We start from the raw sequence: 15,092 nt of genomic DNA, 5'->3' as shown, positions 1-15,092 counted from the left end.
GAGTTTGAGCCATTCTTCGATAGAGGTGTATACAAATCTCTTGAAATGCTATAGCCGATGATTCCATTTCGGAACGCGTGGATATTTTTTCGTGGTCAACCAAACGATACAACTACTAACCAAGCGGCACTACAAACATTCCCTACATACCTACGTAAATGAATCAAGTTCAAGTGTGAGAAGCAAGCGATCACTCGTAGTCGTGCCACACAATTCTAGTCGGCCGGTGTTTTCGAATTGGTATTTAACTGGACGCAATCTACGACCGGCAGTGTCAATTAGATGCCGGCTGAGCTTGCAAGTAAGAGTGCTTCGGGTAATACGGCACCGCATGAGGCGCGAAAATTCAAATTAGTAGTTCGTGAACAATCGATTGATCGAGCCAAAATCAGAAGTGTTATTTTATTCGTTTGATTGTATCCTAAGAAAGTGTCAAACATAGAAACATGGAAGCGGTGTTCACAATCAACGGAAAATTATTCAAAGGTTCATAATTTTATATGAATTTTCTGGTGAGATGAAAAGGTTAACACAAATGTAAATAGTAGTTTAGTTATCAATTGATTCAATAATATATGGGTTGTTCTTGTCAATCAAAGATTGGTTTTATCAGGGATTCTAGTTAATGCTTATCAATCAAAGAAAAAAGTCATTCATTTCCAGAATGTGAAATAAGGCAGCGCCCAGTCGTATTTTTGTTTACCAGTTTATTTATCACAATAAGTAAACTTGTGATAACATTGTGATCTTTATCACGTCACTATTTCTTATAAGTGTGTATAATTATTCGACTATAATTTGGAAAAAGCCGTCAGGATATATCATTTATATCCGCAGATCGAGGATTTTGGCTATAAACATACTACTGCAAACATTGTAAAAATAGACTTTTGAACCGAGGCACAGTGGTTCAAAAGCGCAATTTCACGCTCTTAATTGATAACTGATAGGAACGTGGTTTTTGAGGTACAGTATCTTCAGCAAAGTTGCTCAGAATGATAGAAGCCATCTTTTGGCAAATTTTATTTATGTGATTGATCCCCCTAAAAATGAGATAAATATATTATTTTAGTTCAGAGCCAACATAGGGGCTAAGTTACTTCGACAAAGTTGTGCAGAAAGTTATTTCAAACAAATTTGCTTTTACTATTCCCGTAATTTGAGTGTAATTCATGATATAATGTATTTTCTGAAAAGGGTGTCCTAAAACCAGTTTTTGTAAGAAAAAACGTGTTTAATCCACCTAGCAGTGAGATGATACCTTTTTTTATCATTCCACATGTGTTTTTGCATGAATATTCTACGGTGTTTATGTTTTCATGACATTATTTTAATGACCGTCGTTTTAAGCGACAATTTGAGATTTTAATCACTCATTACTCTGTAATGTCGAAACTGCAAATCGGATCGAATTTGAATCTAGAAGTGTGATAATCGATTAAACATGCCATGATATGTAAGTTCCACTTCAGAGTTTACGGTAATTTAAGGTACTTCCAGAGCCGGTATTCAGGAACCAGCATAACCCAAACCGATTCGTATGGCCATATGACGAATAAATTACAACAGTTTTGAGTCCAACTTTGAAGCTTTCTGAGATTGTCATCTTCTATATCGGTTTGAATTTTAAAAATTCATCATCATGTAATTCGAGAACCGGAAGTCATAATTGGATAAAATTAATTAATTTTTGTATGTATGTATGAAATAAATTAATTTTGTATATAAGTTTATTTTAATTTGAATTTTTGTTTCTGAAATTTGATTAGGCTTTTTTGAGAAAAGGTTTGAGCTTTGAGTAACTATTTTATACTGGAACCGGAATTCTAAAATCGGTATTGCCGAAGTCAGATACATTCACCTGAGTAGTTCACAAAAATTTCAATATCTCCGTAAAAAATGGACGGATTTTAACAATCTATGGCTTGTTGGATAGCTATTACCGTGCCGAATCTAAGTCTGAAAACATATTCTGTTTTCAAGGTCAATTATGACAGATACTGTCAAAAAACTGAAAATTTTGACATAAAACTTCGTATAACTCAAAAAGTAAACATCCGATCTCAAAACCATTCAATAGCGTTTTGGGTGACAGGGAGATCTTTCATTTGCGACTAGTTTGATCAAAATCGGTCCAGCCATCTCTGAGATCTCGACCTCTTAGTTGACAACACACATACAGACACACACACATACACACACGGACATTTGCTCAGTTCGTCGAGCTGAATCGATTGGTATATGTCATTCGGCCCTCCGGGCCTCGGAAAAATTTTCTAAAGTTTAAGCGCATTCTATACCTATTTTTTATATATATAAAAAAAGGTAAAACATATATTTTCAATATAAATGAGTTTTTAATGTAATTCAAAGTTTTTCATCGTTAAAAACTACACAACTTCCTCAAACATAATATGCTGCTATCATTTCAGTTTGATGAAATAGATCCATTTATCATGTCTTTTTTACGAAATTTCAACATGTATGTCATCAAAAGGCGCAGAAAGGTGCAGATGAGACTACTTACATATTAAACTACTTCAAAAGAGCTTTCATTCCGTGGTTGAAATACTGGTCTGCGATCGTCTGCTGGCGAGATATTAATTTTTTTTTGATGATATACAAGTTAAAATTTTGTAAAAAAACATGAAAATTGGCTTTATTTCTTTAAACTTAAATGATAGCAGCATAGTATGTTTGAGAAAATTGTGTAGTTTTCAATGATGGAAAACTTTGTATTACATTAAAAACTCATATACATTGAACATATATATGTTTTCTTACAAAAACTGATTTTAGGACACCCTTTTCAGAAAATACATTATATAATGAATTACACTCAAATTACGGGAATAGTAACTTCAGCAAATTTGTTTGAAATAACTTTCAGCATAACTTTGTCGAAGTAACTTAGCCCCTATGTTGGCTCTGAACTAAAATAATATATTTATCTCACTTTTGGGGGGATTAATCACACACCAGAGAGATCTTAGAGATGGCTAGCTCGTATTTCACAAACATCTATTTGTATTTGTACAAGAATCAATGAAAAGATGGTGCACATCTGTTATAAACAAACAAGCATTTTTTTCTCTTTAAGAAAGACAAAAACCTTTTTTGATTCCCCCAATAGTGTAATGATGCCTTTCTCATATAACTTATGTTTTCATAAATATTACTAAGGTATTAATCCAAAAACAATAGCAGGGACTGAGAGACCTGACTACACCATGTTTAATTTCTGAATCGCTATTAAAATTTTAAATTTTGATTTACCCATTACTGCGAAAATGTTATTTACCCATTAAATGTGTTTACCCAGTTTTGTCGGGAATGGGTTTAATGATCCACATAAATGGGTACGTTATTTTTACCGCACGGAACGACCGAAATTAGCTCTGCGCCTAATTCGTATTACTGTTTTTGAATAAGTTGATTTTAACTACAAAATTTCCAAAATAACTATAAAATTAGTTAAAATTGAGAATTTACTTTGCTGAAAAAACTCTTATTTTTAGAGAATGTGTTTAGTTGGTGAATATCCTGGACACAAACCAGCAATATTTCAATCCAACACGAAATTCTCATTGACAACTAATTTTGTTATTAAAATCAGAAAATTTGTTTCTATTTATCTATCACCATCATTACTGAAGGACAGCACAAAGAAAACAAAACTGAAATGGGTATTATTAACAAGTTTATTAGCCAAAAACTCATGAGAAGTGTCAAAGCAAAACAATCCATTAAAAAACTAAAAAGGACAGTCTTATTGAAACTGCTTGAAAATTGTTTTGATGTTTTTCGCATGTGTTCGATATATCTTTATTTAAATTTCTAAACCAATATGTAAAAATGTCGTAAACTGTTAGTGGAAATCGTATTTATTCAGAATTTGTGCGCACTTGAAGCGATTGTGCGTAATAATGTTTTTACGCGGAACAGTGAAGTGAATTTCGAATGTTTTACTCTAATTGTGATGAAGTTTTTTTGTATCTTCAAACCTTCCGAGCTGCGCCGTCCGGTGTACTACTTGTATTCGGTTTTTGTTTTCCGAGTGCTAAAAGTTTTCAGTGAGAATGAAGAAAACAGTGATTTAGAAGAAAGAAATTCAAAAAGATGTTTATGTTTCGTTTATGTCTTTTTCTTAAATACAACATCGTATTTATACCTGCCAATATAGAAAAGACAACCGCGTCTGAAATTTTTTCGGCAGTAGTGTGCCATCTAGTGGCTAGTAGTCATTACGGTGTTACCGTTTCGGTGACAGGGCGCCATATAGCTGCAGATTGCAGAAGCCAATTCAACCATTCATATTGGTTGAAAACAACATTTTATTTCTTTAATTCAACTAAAAAATTAGTTGAGTGGAAATGAAATGTGCCTAGGCTAAGAAATGACAGCATTTGGCAATTCAACTAAAAAAATAGTCATTTCAACAAATATTTTAATATAAATATGGGAATGAGATTAAAAAATCTAAATTAGCAAAAGTAAGATTTTTTTAGTTGTCTCAAAAAATAGCTAACTAAAATCAGCAAATCAATTAAATTTTTCGCGAAAATGCTGATTTCGGTCGTTCCGTGCGTATGTTAAAAAATTGCAAAAATATACCAACTTACAGAGCTATGAGAGTAGAAATGCGCGACGTCAGTAATCTCAATGCAATACAATAGAAAATTATATAACGAAAAATAGAGGAAAGTATTATAAAGCGTCCCTGCTGGCAAAAACGCTCCTCGCCCTTTTTTAAGTATTCAAGACTTTTTTAAACAAAAGTTTGATCACTAACACTATATTTTCGTAGGATCTTTCTGCTATGCATATTTGGCAGTTGTAGTTTGCTGGAAAATATGGAAAAGCTGAAAATATCATTAGGCAGCTTTTCGATGTAAGGTTTTACTTCGATTAAACAAGCGTTTTAACCATGTTAAACGTCTAATGGTCGGTTTCTACTTAGTAATTAACTTTTAGTTGTGCTAATGTCTCCATTTACAGTATAAAAATCCAAAACAAAAGCAAACCCATTCCTTTGATATTCGAACTCTACGGACATTATTCCCCACATTCGATTCAACAGTATGCTTCAAGATAAAATACTGTTTTAAAGATATAAGATAATTGATTATGCAATTGGGTCTTGATGCAAAGAACATCTTCTTAATCTGCTTTTCTTCTATATCGACATTTCAAGGGGCATGTTGCATCATTGTTGTGGGGCGTACCACTAATTTGTTGTGAGGCATAATATGCGGTTACTGGGGCATTATGCCTACGGCAAGCGAAAAAAACTGAGAGTGTGGTCATTTTGAAAAATGTGTTTCTATCACTCAATTCTCATCACTTCTACCGAAATCATTTAAAATTATGTTCCTCAGGTATATTGCAAAGAAATACGTACATTCTCGAAGAAAATATATCAGCACAGAAAAATATCTCAATATTTTCTTAAGGGGGGCATATTATAACACTTCACCGTAATAAAGCTATTTTTTTACGCTTTGTCTTGAATTCGATGTTACTCTTTATCAGTGTTGGGAAAAATTAAAATTTCGAAAATCGCCACTGAAATAGTTCACATGTAAGGACCAGAAAGACAAAAGTGTGGTGGTGGAGTAATATCATCAATAGAAGCAGTACAGAACTTACTGATTGTTAATACTGCATTTTATGCAGCTGATTAAAAAATATTAGCCAACTTTGCTTGAAGTAGCAGGAGCGCAGGCTATCACTACGCTAATTCAAACGCTGCTTCTGTTGTGTGTTTGAAAAATGAACAATGCTGCGCTCATGTTACTTCTATAAATCAAATTCATGCTAAATAGTATTTAATTGGGTTTAATCTAATTAGTGCTGTGTAATCAATCAGCTGGAATTAAAACAGCTTTTTGTCGCTATAATCACTATTTGGAATGTAGAAAAAAATATTGTTGTTCACATTGACCACTCTAGGTGCATCAAAAATATCGTAGTCATCATTTCTCATTCAGCGATTCAGGTGCAATTTTATTCAGCAGAGATTTTTTTATTGATGAAAATAATATAATTGAATCGTACACGAATCACTGTAGCGTCGTGGGAATGTAACATCGAAATATCATCCGAGACTCTTCTTCCTTTTCATTATCTCTTGAACGATATTTCTGTGGGTGAAAATTCGTCATCAAGTTTCGCTGATACAAAAAATCACTTGTTAACTTCAAGGTTCAAAATTTTTTGGATGCTTGTCTCAAGAATGAAAATCTAGGATTTTTTCAGCCATTGGATTTTTTTCGAAAATCTCTTGAGCTGATTTTTTTACGAATGAATGAAATAAACCTTTTCTGATCAAGAATTTTGCTTAGTGATTTATTCTGAACTGCAGGGTGGTACTGCAGCTCATCATAAACTGTGTATCGTGTACTAATTTGAAGACGAAAGTCGAGAGAAATACATTTGGTTATGTGCCCTTAGCATAAAACCAGGAATTGAACATTGTTTTATGATCAATACACCGAAATCATTGAATTGATTACATCCGAATGCTGAAACAGGACCTCAGGGTTTATTTTAACACTCAGAGAAAAGTGTATAACGATAGATTTTGCGCAGCTTGAAGAAATATAGAAGAAATTTTGTTTTTTTGATAATGTGTTTTTAATTTTTCAGGTTGAGTACAATGTATTCATACACAGTCATAAAATTCAAAAATTATTACCTGATAAGTATGTTAGCAATTTTCAGTTGAAAACAAAAAAGTAAGTTTTTTCACAAATAAGCCTGTAAATTCAAATCTCTACAAAGAATAAAGCGTTGGTAAACGGTGGATCGAAAACACGCCCAACAATGAACAGATAAGATTTGGTCAGCTGCCACTAGAGTCGAAAGACACTGCGGTGGAACAGAGATAACTGGAAGGATTTCATTGATATTAATCTCTAGCTACTCGATTGGCAAAGATTTCGCCCGATTTTGAAATATTGAGTTAAGATTGAATAATGCAGTGTTAAGTGCCAGGCACAATATGCCCTTCAAAGACTTTAAATTCCAGAGCCCTTACCTTAGCATGATTTTTTTTTTGTATCGAAACAGATCTTTGACTGGGTATCAATGGCTTACACTTGACAATCGAACCAATTTGATGGCGATGAAACAAAATCAAGTTCTCTATAAAAACTGAGCAGCATCTTTCCCCAATATTTGTGATATTCTAATTAAAAGCGAATGGGACAATATTAAAGTACTCATTTTCTCTGAAACTCCAGTAAATCCACACGTTGTTCCGGTGGACACCTCGCTGGGGACATTTTTACGGAAAAATGCCCAACTCTCGGGAGCCAAAATGGTATGCCGCGAAGGCGGATGTGGTGCATGTATTGTCAACGTCCAAGGAGAGCATCCAGTCACGAAGGAACACCACCGTAGAGCCATCAATTCTGTGAGTAACTGATAATTGACATTTTCTCTTCAGGTCCATTAAACTCTTTCCTTTTCCAGTGCCTCTTCCCGGTGTACTCCTGTCATGGATTGGATATTGTTACAGTAGAAGGTATTGGGAACAAAACGGATGGTTTTCACCCCATTCAACGACGCTTGGCTCATTTCAATGGAACTCAGTGCGGATTCTGTTCGCCTGGAATGGTAATGAACATGTACGGTCTTTTGGAATCTAACAAAGGGCAAATCACAATGAGGGATGTGGAGAACTCGTTCGGTGGCAACCTTTGCCGGTGTACTGGCTATCGACCGATTTTGGATGCATTCAAATCGATGGCCAAGGATGCCGACCCTAAGTTAATAATGGCTTGCCAAGATATTGAAGAGTTTCCGAAAATTTGTCACAATACGGGAAAACCTTGTGGAGGATCATGTGGTACAATGACCAAAGAAGAAATTCATTTGGTTTTCGAAGACAAACGAGAGTGGCATAAGGTGTTCGACATCAAGAACCTATTTGCCACATTGAGGAATGTTGGAAACCGAACTTATATGCTTGTAGCAGGAAACACAGCCCATGGTAATATGAACTGGTAGCCTCAACTATGGATTAATACTAACGGATTTTTCCCAGGTGTTTATCGCAGAAATACAAACATAGAAGTATTCATTGATGTCAACTCAATTGAAGAATTGAAGAGTTATTCACTTGAAAACAACTTGACGATTGGGGCTGGTGTAACTCTAGCTGAACTCATTACCATACTGTATAAAGCTGCTTCAGGAAATCCAGAATTTAGCTATTGTAAGGATTTAGCAAAACATGTTCACTGGATAGGCAATGTTCCGGTGAGAAGTTCCGGAACAATTGCAGGAAATTTGAGTATCAAAAATCAACACGCTGACTTTCCATCCGATCTTTATCTTATTTTTAAAGCTGTAGGAGCGAAATTGACTATTGGTTCGTCTATGGAATATGGTTTTTGATTTACGTAATAATTATACTTTTATATTCAGCGGAAATCAACGGAAGAACCAACATCACTTCAATTCATGATATCTGTACACTAGATATGACCAAAAAAGTTATACTGAATGTTGTCCTTCCTCCACTGAATCCGACAACGTTCGAGTTAAGATCTTACAAGATAATGCCTCGAGCTCAGAGTGCACCGGGATATATAAATGCAGCTGTCCTGTTTGAGTTCAATACCCAAAATCCGACGATTGAATCAGCTTCAATTTGCTTCGGTGGTATCAGCTCGAAGGTAAAAAGAATAAAGTAGTTCTCGAAACATAACACCAATACCCACCTTTTTCTAGCTTACCCATGCAGTCAAAACAGAAGACTTTATTCGAGGAAAAAACATTTTTTCCGACGAAGTATTACAAGAGACCCTTTCCACCTTGTCCAATGAAGTAAGCACATGTAACGGATCAGCAAACTCTGCACCATCAAAGTATCGCCAGCAACTTGCCTTTTCGCTTTTATACCGTGCGATTTTGAGCATTTCCAGTGGTAGAAAAATAGAACTAAACTCTCGGTATAAATCGGGGGCTACTGCTCTTCACAGACCACTTTCCACCGGTCAACAGAACTTCCAAACCATCGAGAAGAATTGGCCATTGACGAAGAACATTCCCAAAGTTGAAGGACTAACCCAAACGGCTGGGGAAGCAAAGTACATAGAAGATCTACCAGTAGTACCTAACGAACTCTACGGGGCTCTTGTACTTGCGACCCATCCCAGAGCAGAGATTCTGAACATCGATCCTAGCGCCGCATTGCAACTGCCAGGTGTTGAAGCCTTCTATTGCGCCCGAGACATCCCGGGGCGGAATGACTTCATGCCAACTGAGCTTGATAATCCGGAAACGGAGGAGATCTTCTGCAGTAGCAAAGTACTCTATCACGGGCAACCGATTGGGATCATCCTGGCGGAAACATTCGATCTAGCTCATCGAGCAGCAAAGCTCGTAGAAGTTACTTACGGTAAATCGGACGGTAAACCCATACTACCAACTTTGAAACATGTATTAGCAGCTAGCGCCACCGATCGTATTCACGATCAATCGTACGATAAAGAAGGGGAAGACTACGGTAAAACGTTCCCTTCGATCAGGAAGATTACGGGTCGTTTTGAACTACCAGGTCAATTTCACTTTTCAATGGAACCGCAAACTTGTATCTGCGTTCCGATCGAGGACGGTATGAACGTGTACAGCTCAACGCAGTGGGTTGATCTGTGCCAGGTTGCGATCGCTCAAGCTCTAAACATTCCGGAAAATAGTTTGAATTTCTTCATTCGTCGATTGGGAGGTGCCTTTGGGGCAAAAATTTCCCGTGCATCGCAAATCGCCTGTGCCTCAGCAATCGCCGCTCACTTCAGTCAGCGTCCGGTTCGGTTGATAATGTCACTGGAATCAAACATGGAAGCCATAGGAAAACGTGCCTCCTGTATCAGCAATTATCAAGTAGAGGTTAACGAAAACGGCCAAATCAGCAAGCTGTTAAATAACTACGTAGAAGACTACGGCTGTAGTTTGAATGAACCGATTGAAGCTGTTACGGCACAATTTTACAAGAACTGCTATGATGCAAGCCGATGGAAGTTGGTTGGTAAAGCGGCCGTCACTGACTCAGCTAGCAATACTTACTGTCGAGGACCTGGGACGAATGAAGGTATCTCGATGATCGAGAACATCATGGAGCATATAGCACATGTTTTGAATAAAGACCCATTGGAGGTTCGACTGCAGAATATGAGCTCAGATTGCAAGATAAGAGATTTGCTTCCTGAATTTCTCACTGATGTCGAATACAAAAAACGGAAGCTCCAGATCTACCAGTTTAACGAATCGAACCGATGGAAGAAGCGAGGAATAGCGGTTGTTCCGATGCAATATCCTCAAGCGTTTTTCGGACAAATGCATGCACTGGTATCGGTCTACCATATGGATGGGACGGTGTCCATTACAACGGGAGGAATCGATTTTGGACAAGGTGTAAATACCAAGATAGCTCAGGTTGCAGGACATGTTTTAGGCATTTCAACAGCAATGATCAGTATTAAGGCGATGAACAACATCACATCACCAAATGCATCGGTTTCCGGTGGTAGTATGACTAGTGATGCCGCCAGTTATGCCGTCAAGAAGGCTTGTGAAGTTCTTGTAAAACGCATGGAACCAATTCGACAAAAGTTCCCCACGGAAACCTGGGAGCAGATTACTCAACGATGCTATAAAGAAAACATAGATCTGTGCGCTTTATTCCAGTACAAACATGGAGATATCCAGGACTACATTGTTTGGGGTTTGTGCTGTGCTGAGGTGGAAGTGGATGTACTTACGGGAAATTTGCAAATTGCTCGCGTGGATATTTTGGAGGACACTGGAGAAAGTGTTAGCCCGGGCATCGATATCGGTCAAATCGAAGGGGCATTTGTTATGGGGATAGGATTATATTTCACGGAAAATCTCATCTACAGTGAGGAGAATGGTCAACTGCTTACAAATCGTACATGGAACTACTATTTGCCGGGCGCAAAGGACATCCCAATTGATTTCAGAATAAAACTACTGCACAATACGTTCAATGAAAACTTCATACTGAGATCTAAAACTACCGGAGAACCTGCTTTGAATTTGACTGTGGCGCTACTGTTTGCCCTTAGGCAGGCATTGAATTCTGCCCGAAAAGATGCTGGCCTGTCTAATGACTGGTATACAATGGGTGAGTATAAATGTTTTTCCTTGACTACTCTAATAAAAGTGAGTTTCACAAACTGCCAAGCCTCATTTGTTTATGTGATAAAATTAACTCCATCTCAAACACTTAGAAAACAACACTATCAGTTGATACAATGCAGTAGTGAAAATTATTTAACAAACTGAATAACGAAAACTGAAAACTGTAAAAGTGAAATACTGAAAGACTGGAAATACTGGAAAAACTGAAAAGACTGGGAAGATAGGGAAGACTGGAAAGACTGGGTAGACTGGAAAGGCTGGAAGGACTGGGAGCACTGGGAAGACTGGGAAGACTGGAAATACTGGAAAGACTGGATAGACTGGAAAGACTGGGAAGACTGGAAAGCCGGGAAAGACTGGAAAGATTGGAAAGACTGGGAACACTGGGAAGACTGGAAAGACTGGGAAGACTGGGAAGACTGGGAGGACTGGGAAGACTGGGAAGACTGGAAAGACTGGAAAGACTGGAAAGACTGGAAAGACTGGGAAGACTGGAAAGACTGGAAAGACTGGAAAGACTGGAAAGACTGGAAAGACTGGAAAGACTGGAAAGACTGGAAAGACTGTAAAGACTGTAAAGACTGGAAAGACTGGAAAGACTGGAAAGACTGGAAAGACTGGAAAGACTGGAAAGACTGGAAAGACTGGAAAGACTGGAAAGACTGGAAAGACTGGAAAGACTGGAAAGACTGGAAAGACTGGAAAGACTGGAAAGACTGGAAAGACTGGAAAGACTGGAAAGACTGGAAAGACTGGAAAGACTGGAAGACTGGAAAGACTGGAAAGACTGGAAAGACTGGAAAGACTGGAAAGACTGGAAAGACTGGAAAGACTGGAAAGACTGGAAAGACTGGAAAGACTGGAAAGACTGGAAAGACTGGAAAGACTGGAAAGACTGGAAAGACTGGAAAGACTGGAAAGACTGGAAAGACTGGAAAGACTGGAAAGACTGGAAAGACTGGAAAGACTGGAAAGACTGGAAAGACTGGAAAGACTGGAAAGACTGGAAAGACTGGAAAGACTGGAAAGACTGGAAAGACTGGAAAGACTGGAAAGACTGGAAAGACTGGAAAGACTGGAAAGACTGGAAAGACTGGAAAGACTGGAAAGACTGGAAAGACTGGGGAGACTGGGAAGACTAGGAAGACTGGGAAGACTGGGAAGACTGGAAAGACTGGAAAGATTGGAAACACGGGAAAAATTGGAAATACGGGAAAGACTGTATAGACTGGAATTGAATAACTGAAATCTTGTAAAGTTGGTTACGTTATGTCCGAAACAGTTTAGATTCGCCCTCAACATCCCAAGTAATAGGTTGTGTTGTTGCAGTAGCATATTTATGAGCAGTTTGTAACAAAAATACATATTCATGTTCTGCTAGGAAATGATAACTGCGATATAACCTAATTACTCGGTACAAAAAAAAATCCACGAGCGACATCTCGGAAATGAAGAGTTCTGATATTTTAATATTCCTTTTAAATTTTCACAGAATTGAATTCCGTGACTATATCAGAAATCTAGTTACTAAATGTAAAATAACTCATAATATTTCTTCACTTTTGTTTTTAGTTACACCAACAACACCTGAAGAAATCTGCTTGCTGGCGGGAACCAAATTGGACTGTTTCAAACTTCACTAAACGTTTATATGTATTACTATGTATGGGTTTATATCGGGAAATTCAATAAAGTTGATCTTTAGGGTACAACGAATCCCACAGTTCCATTCGTTTCGTTTCCGGAAAATCAATAAACTTTAGTCCATCGTTCGCGATGTTGAGACACTTGTAAGGACCAATTTCGCTACCGACCGGTTTCCATTCGCTAGTAGCCACTCCATTAGGATTGCCATTGTTTGAGGCAAATGTAGAACACAAATCAACCTAGAATAAATAATTGATCAGAAACGAAAGCATTAGCAAGGAACCGATTTAATTTACCATTTTCATCATAACTCGATATTCGAATGAATCTTTCGGTGGAGCGTCGTTGAAGGCGTTCTTGAAGATGTAGGAAAGATCATCGGCGTGGGCAGTGCCACGAACATTTTTGTCACAAAAATATATTCGGTAATGATTGTAAGTATCCGAATCAACCGAGAATCGATAAACGTAAGTGTTAGCATTTTTCTTGGTTTTGATTCGAGAGTAGATAGTACGATGAATTCCATGCAAAAACAGCTTATCTGACATTAACTGAAAGTCATCGAAAAGTTACGTAAGTGTCGTAAAATCTGTGAATGATTGTAACCAACCGTTAGATAACCGTCTCGGTTTTCGAAAGATGGGTCACTATCTGCATAATAGAACTTTTTCAACCTTAATCCAAGCTCTTTACAACGCTGGGAAGTTCGCACCAGATTCAAATCCAGTGGCACCAGATATTGGAAATCCTTTAAATTACTCATTATTGATGGCTTTTCTTTGATTCCACTTAAACAGAAAAGTCCTTCTTCAGAGTTTCCACCAATAATGATGTCTATATCCTTACTCCAAGCTTCCCGAGTCATTGTCAATGGGTCTTTTGGAATAAAACAATTGTCTTTAGCGTACGGTTCAATAACTGGTCCGAAACCAAAAAGAATTCGATTTTCAAGTTCCTGTAAAAATAAAATTTAGTAAAACTTTAAATGCCGGATTATGCCAGAGTAACACACATTCTCCGTTAAAATACTCTCTTGCTGCCGAACAATCTCAACCGGATCTGCCTTCATGAGAACATCCAGAGCACCTTTTTCGCCTCCTTGACCGTTCCATCCTAGTGCAGTAGCAAGTCGTTCACTGAACTGTCGCTGTGGGATCACTGACCAGTAATTCAAAACACACCCGGACATGACGATGGCACGTTGGAAAAGACCCTTCGACTGATCGGAAACCATGTGATAGTGGACGGAACAACCTCCGGCACTTTCACCGAAAAGCGTAATGTTGTTCGGGTCACCTCCAAAGTTAGCAATATTCTCAACCACCCATCGGAGGGCTAGATTCTGATCCTTCAATCCTGCGTTACCCGGCAACCCTAGTTCGGGGGAGCTAAAAGAAATGAATCCTGTTCGAGGGATTCCAAAAATGTGTTTAATCAAAGCGATAAAATTGATTTAAAATAATTTTCATCTATACCAAGTGCACCGATTCGGTAATTGAAGTTGACATATACAATGTCCTTCTGGATTAGATAATCCGGACCGTACATTTCAACCCCACTAGAACCACGCATAAATGCTCCTCCATGGATATACAGGAGCACTGGCAATAGGTTATTTTTGTCCAGCTGAAATAACAAACATTCGACATTGATCAAAAGTTCCGGTTGAATGACGATCAACACACATTTTTGGTGAAAACATTCATATGCAAGCTATCTTCACTGCCGATTATTTTGTTCTGCAATTTACTGTACTGATAGCAGCCCGGTCCTTGTGCGGTACAATCCAAAGTCTCCACCCAAGGCGTTGGTGGCGAAGCATCCTGAAATCGTTATGAAAAATTAAACCTTCCCTAATCTAAATGTTTATACATGAATAATAATTACTTTGAATCTCAACTCTCCAATCGGAGATTTCACGTAAGGAATGCGCTGAAAACTATAATAGTCTACACCGGTAGCAGCAGTCTTTTGAATACCTCGAACTGGGCCGTATTTCGTCGAAACTATCGGATGATTTTTCGCGTCCATTTTCACGAGTTGAGCTGTGCTGATTAATCAAACCACCAATCGAAAAAACGAACACTGATTACTTTAATAACTGAATTTGAGCATCAGATAGCAAACACTATCTCGAGATGTTGTTGTTGTGAATGATGATGGATGACTACTGATAAAGATTGTGCTTATAATTATCGGGCATGTTTGTGTGCCGATTCTGTGATGATATAGTTTTTTTTTTATGAATAGAGGTTATGCAACAGAACCTGGGATAC

At 37.7% G+C, this 15,092-nt stretch overlaps 2 protein-coding genes across 4 annotated transcripts; one reads left to right on the top strand and one right to left on the bottom strand.

Moving 5' to 3' along the window:
* The first annotated feature begins 242 nt into the window (after positions 1 to 242).
* LOC131435872 (uncharacterized) lies at positions 243 to 12,881 on the top strand. Of its 3 annotated transcripts, none has more exons than XM_058604122.1 (7): positions 243 to 486; positions 7,245 to 7,417; positions 7,477 to 7,996; positions 8,051 to 8,377; positions 8,434 to 8,684; positions 8,740 to 11,152; positions 12,742 to 12,881. In XM_058604122.1, the coding sequence occupies exons 1-7, from the start codon at positions 447 to 449 to the stop codon at positions 12,810 to 12,812; spliced, it is 3,795 nt and encodes a 1,264-aa protein (XP_058460105.1). In that variant the 5' UTR covers positions 243 to 446; the 3' UTR covers positions 12,813 to 12,881. The 3 variants fall into 3 exon arrangements, with proteins under 3 accessions (XP_058460105.1, XP_058460106.1, XP_058460107.1); XM_058604123.1 differs by having other exon boundaries at positions 243 to 512; XM_058604124.1 differs by having other exon boundaries at positions 243 to 525.
* On the bottom strand, positions 12,797 to 14,969 carry LOC131435873 (esterase B1-like). The gene is made up of 7 exons (XM_058604125.1): positions 14,704 to 14,969; positions 14,502 to 14,639; positions 14,292 to 14,442; positions 13,829 to 14,220; positions 13,427 to 13,771; positions 13,113 to 13,367; positions 12,797 to 13,055 (listed from the first exon to the last, which is right to left on the bottom strand). The coding sequence occupies exons 1-7, from the start codon at positions 14,845 to 14,847 to the stop codon at positions 12,855 to 12,857; spliced, it is 1,626 nt and encodes a 541-aa protein (XP_058460108.1). The 5' UTR covers positions 14,848 to 14,969; the 3' UTR covers positions 12,797 to 12,854.
* Positions 14,970 to 15,092: the final 123 nt, after the last annotated feature.

Source organism: Malaya genurostris, chromosome 3 (assembly GCF_030247185.1).
Source record: "Malaya genurostris strain Urasoe2022 chromosome 3, Malgen_1.1, whole genome shotgun sequence".
NCBI lineage: Eukaryota > Metazoa > Arthropoda > Insecta > Diptera > Culicidae > Malaya > Malaya genurostris.
This window is presented reverse-complemented; position numbering and strand designations above follow the sequence as displayed.

Coding starts and splice junctions, on each gene's coding strand:
- LOC131435872 (XM_058604122.1), top strand. CDS start 447: ATGGAAGCGGTGTTCACAATCAACGGAAAATTATTCAAAG. Junction 7,997..8,050: donor AGCAGGAAACACAGCCCATG/GTAATATGAACT, acceptor GATTTTTCCCAG/GTGTTTATCGCAGAAATACA. Junction 8,378..8,433: donor AGGAGCGAAATTGACTATTG/GTTCGTCTATGG, acceptor TTTTATATTCAG/CGGAAATCAACGGAAGAACC.
- LOC131435873 (XM_058604125.1), bottom strand. CDS start 14,847: ATGGACGCGAAAAATCATCCGATAGTTTCGACGAAATACGGCCCAGTT. Junction 14,640..14,703: donor TTGGAGAGTTGAGATTCAAA/GTAATTATTATT, acceptor TAACGATTTCAG/GATGCTTCGCCACCAACGCC. Junction 13,368..13,426: donor ACCGAGACGGTTATCTAACG/GTTGGTTACAAT, acceptor GATGACTTTCAG/TTAATGTCAGATAAGCTGTT.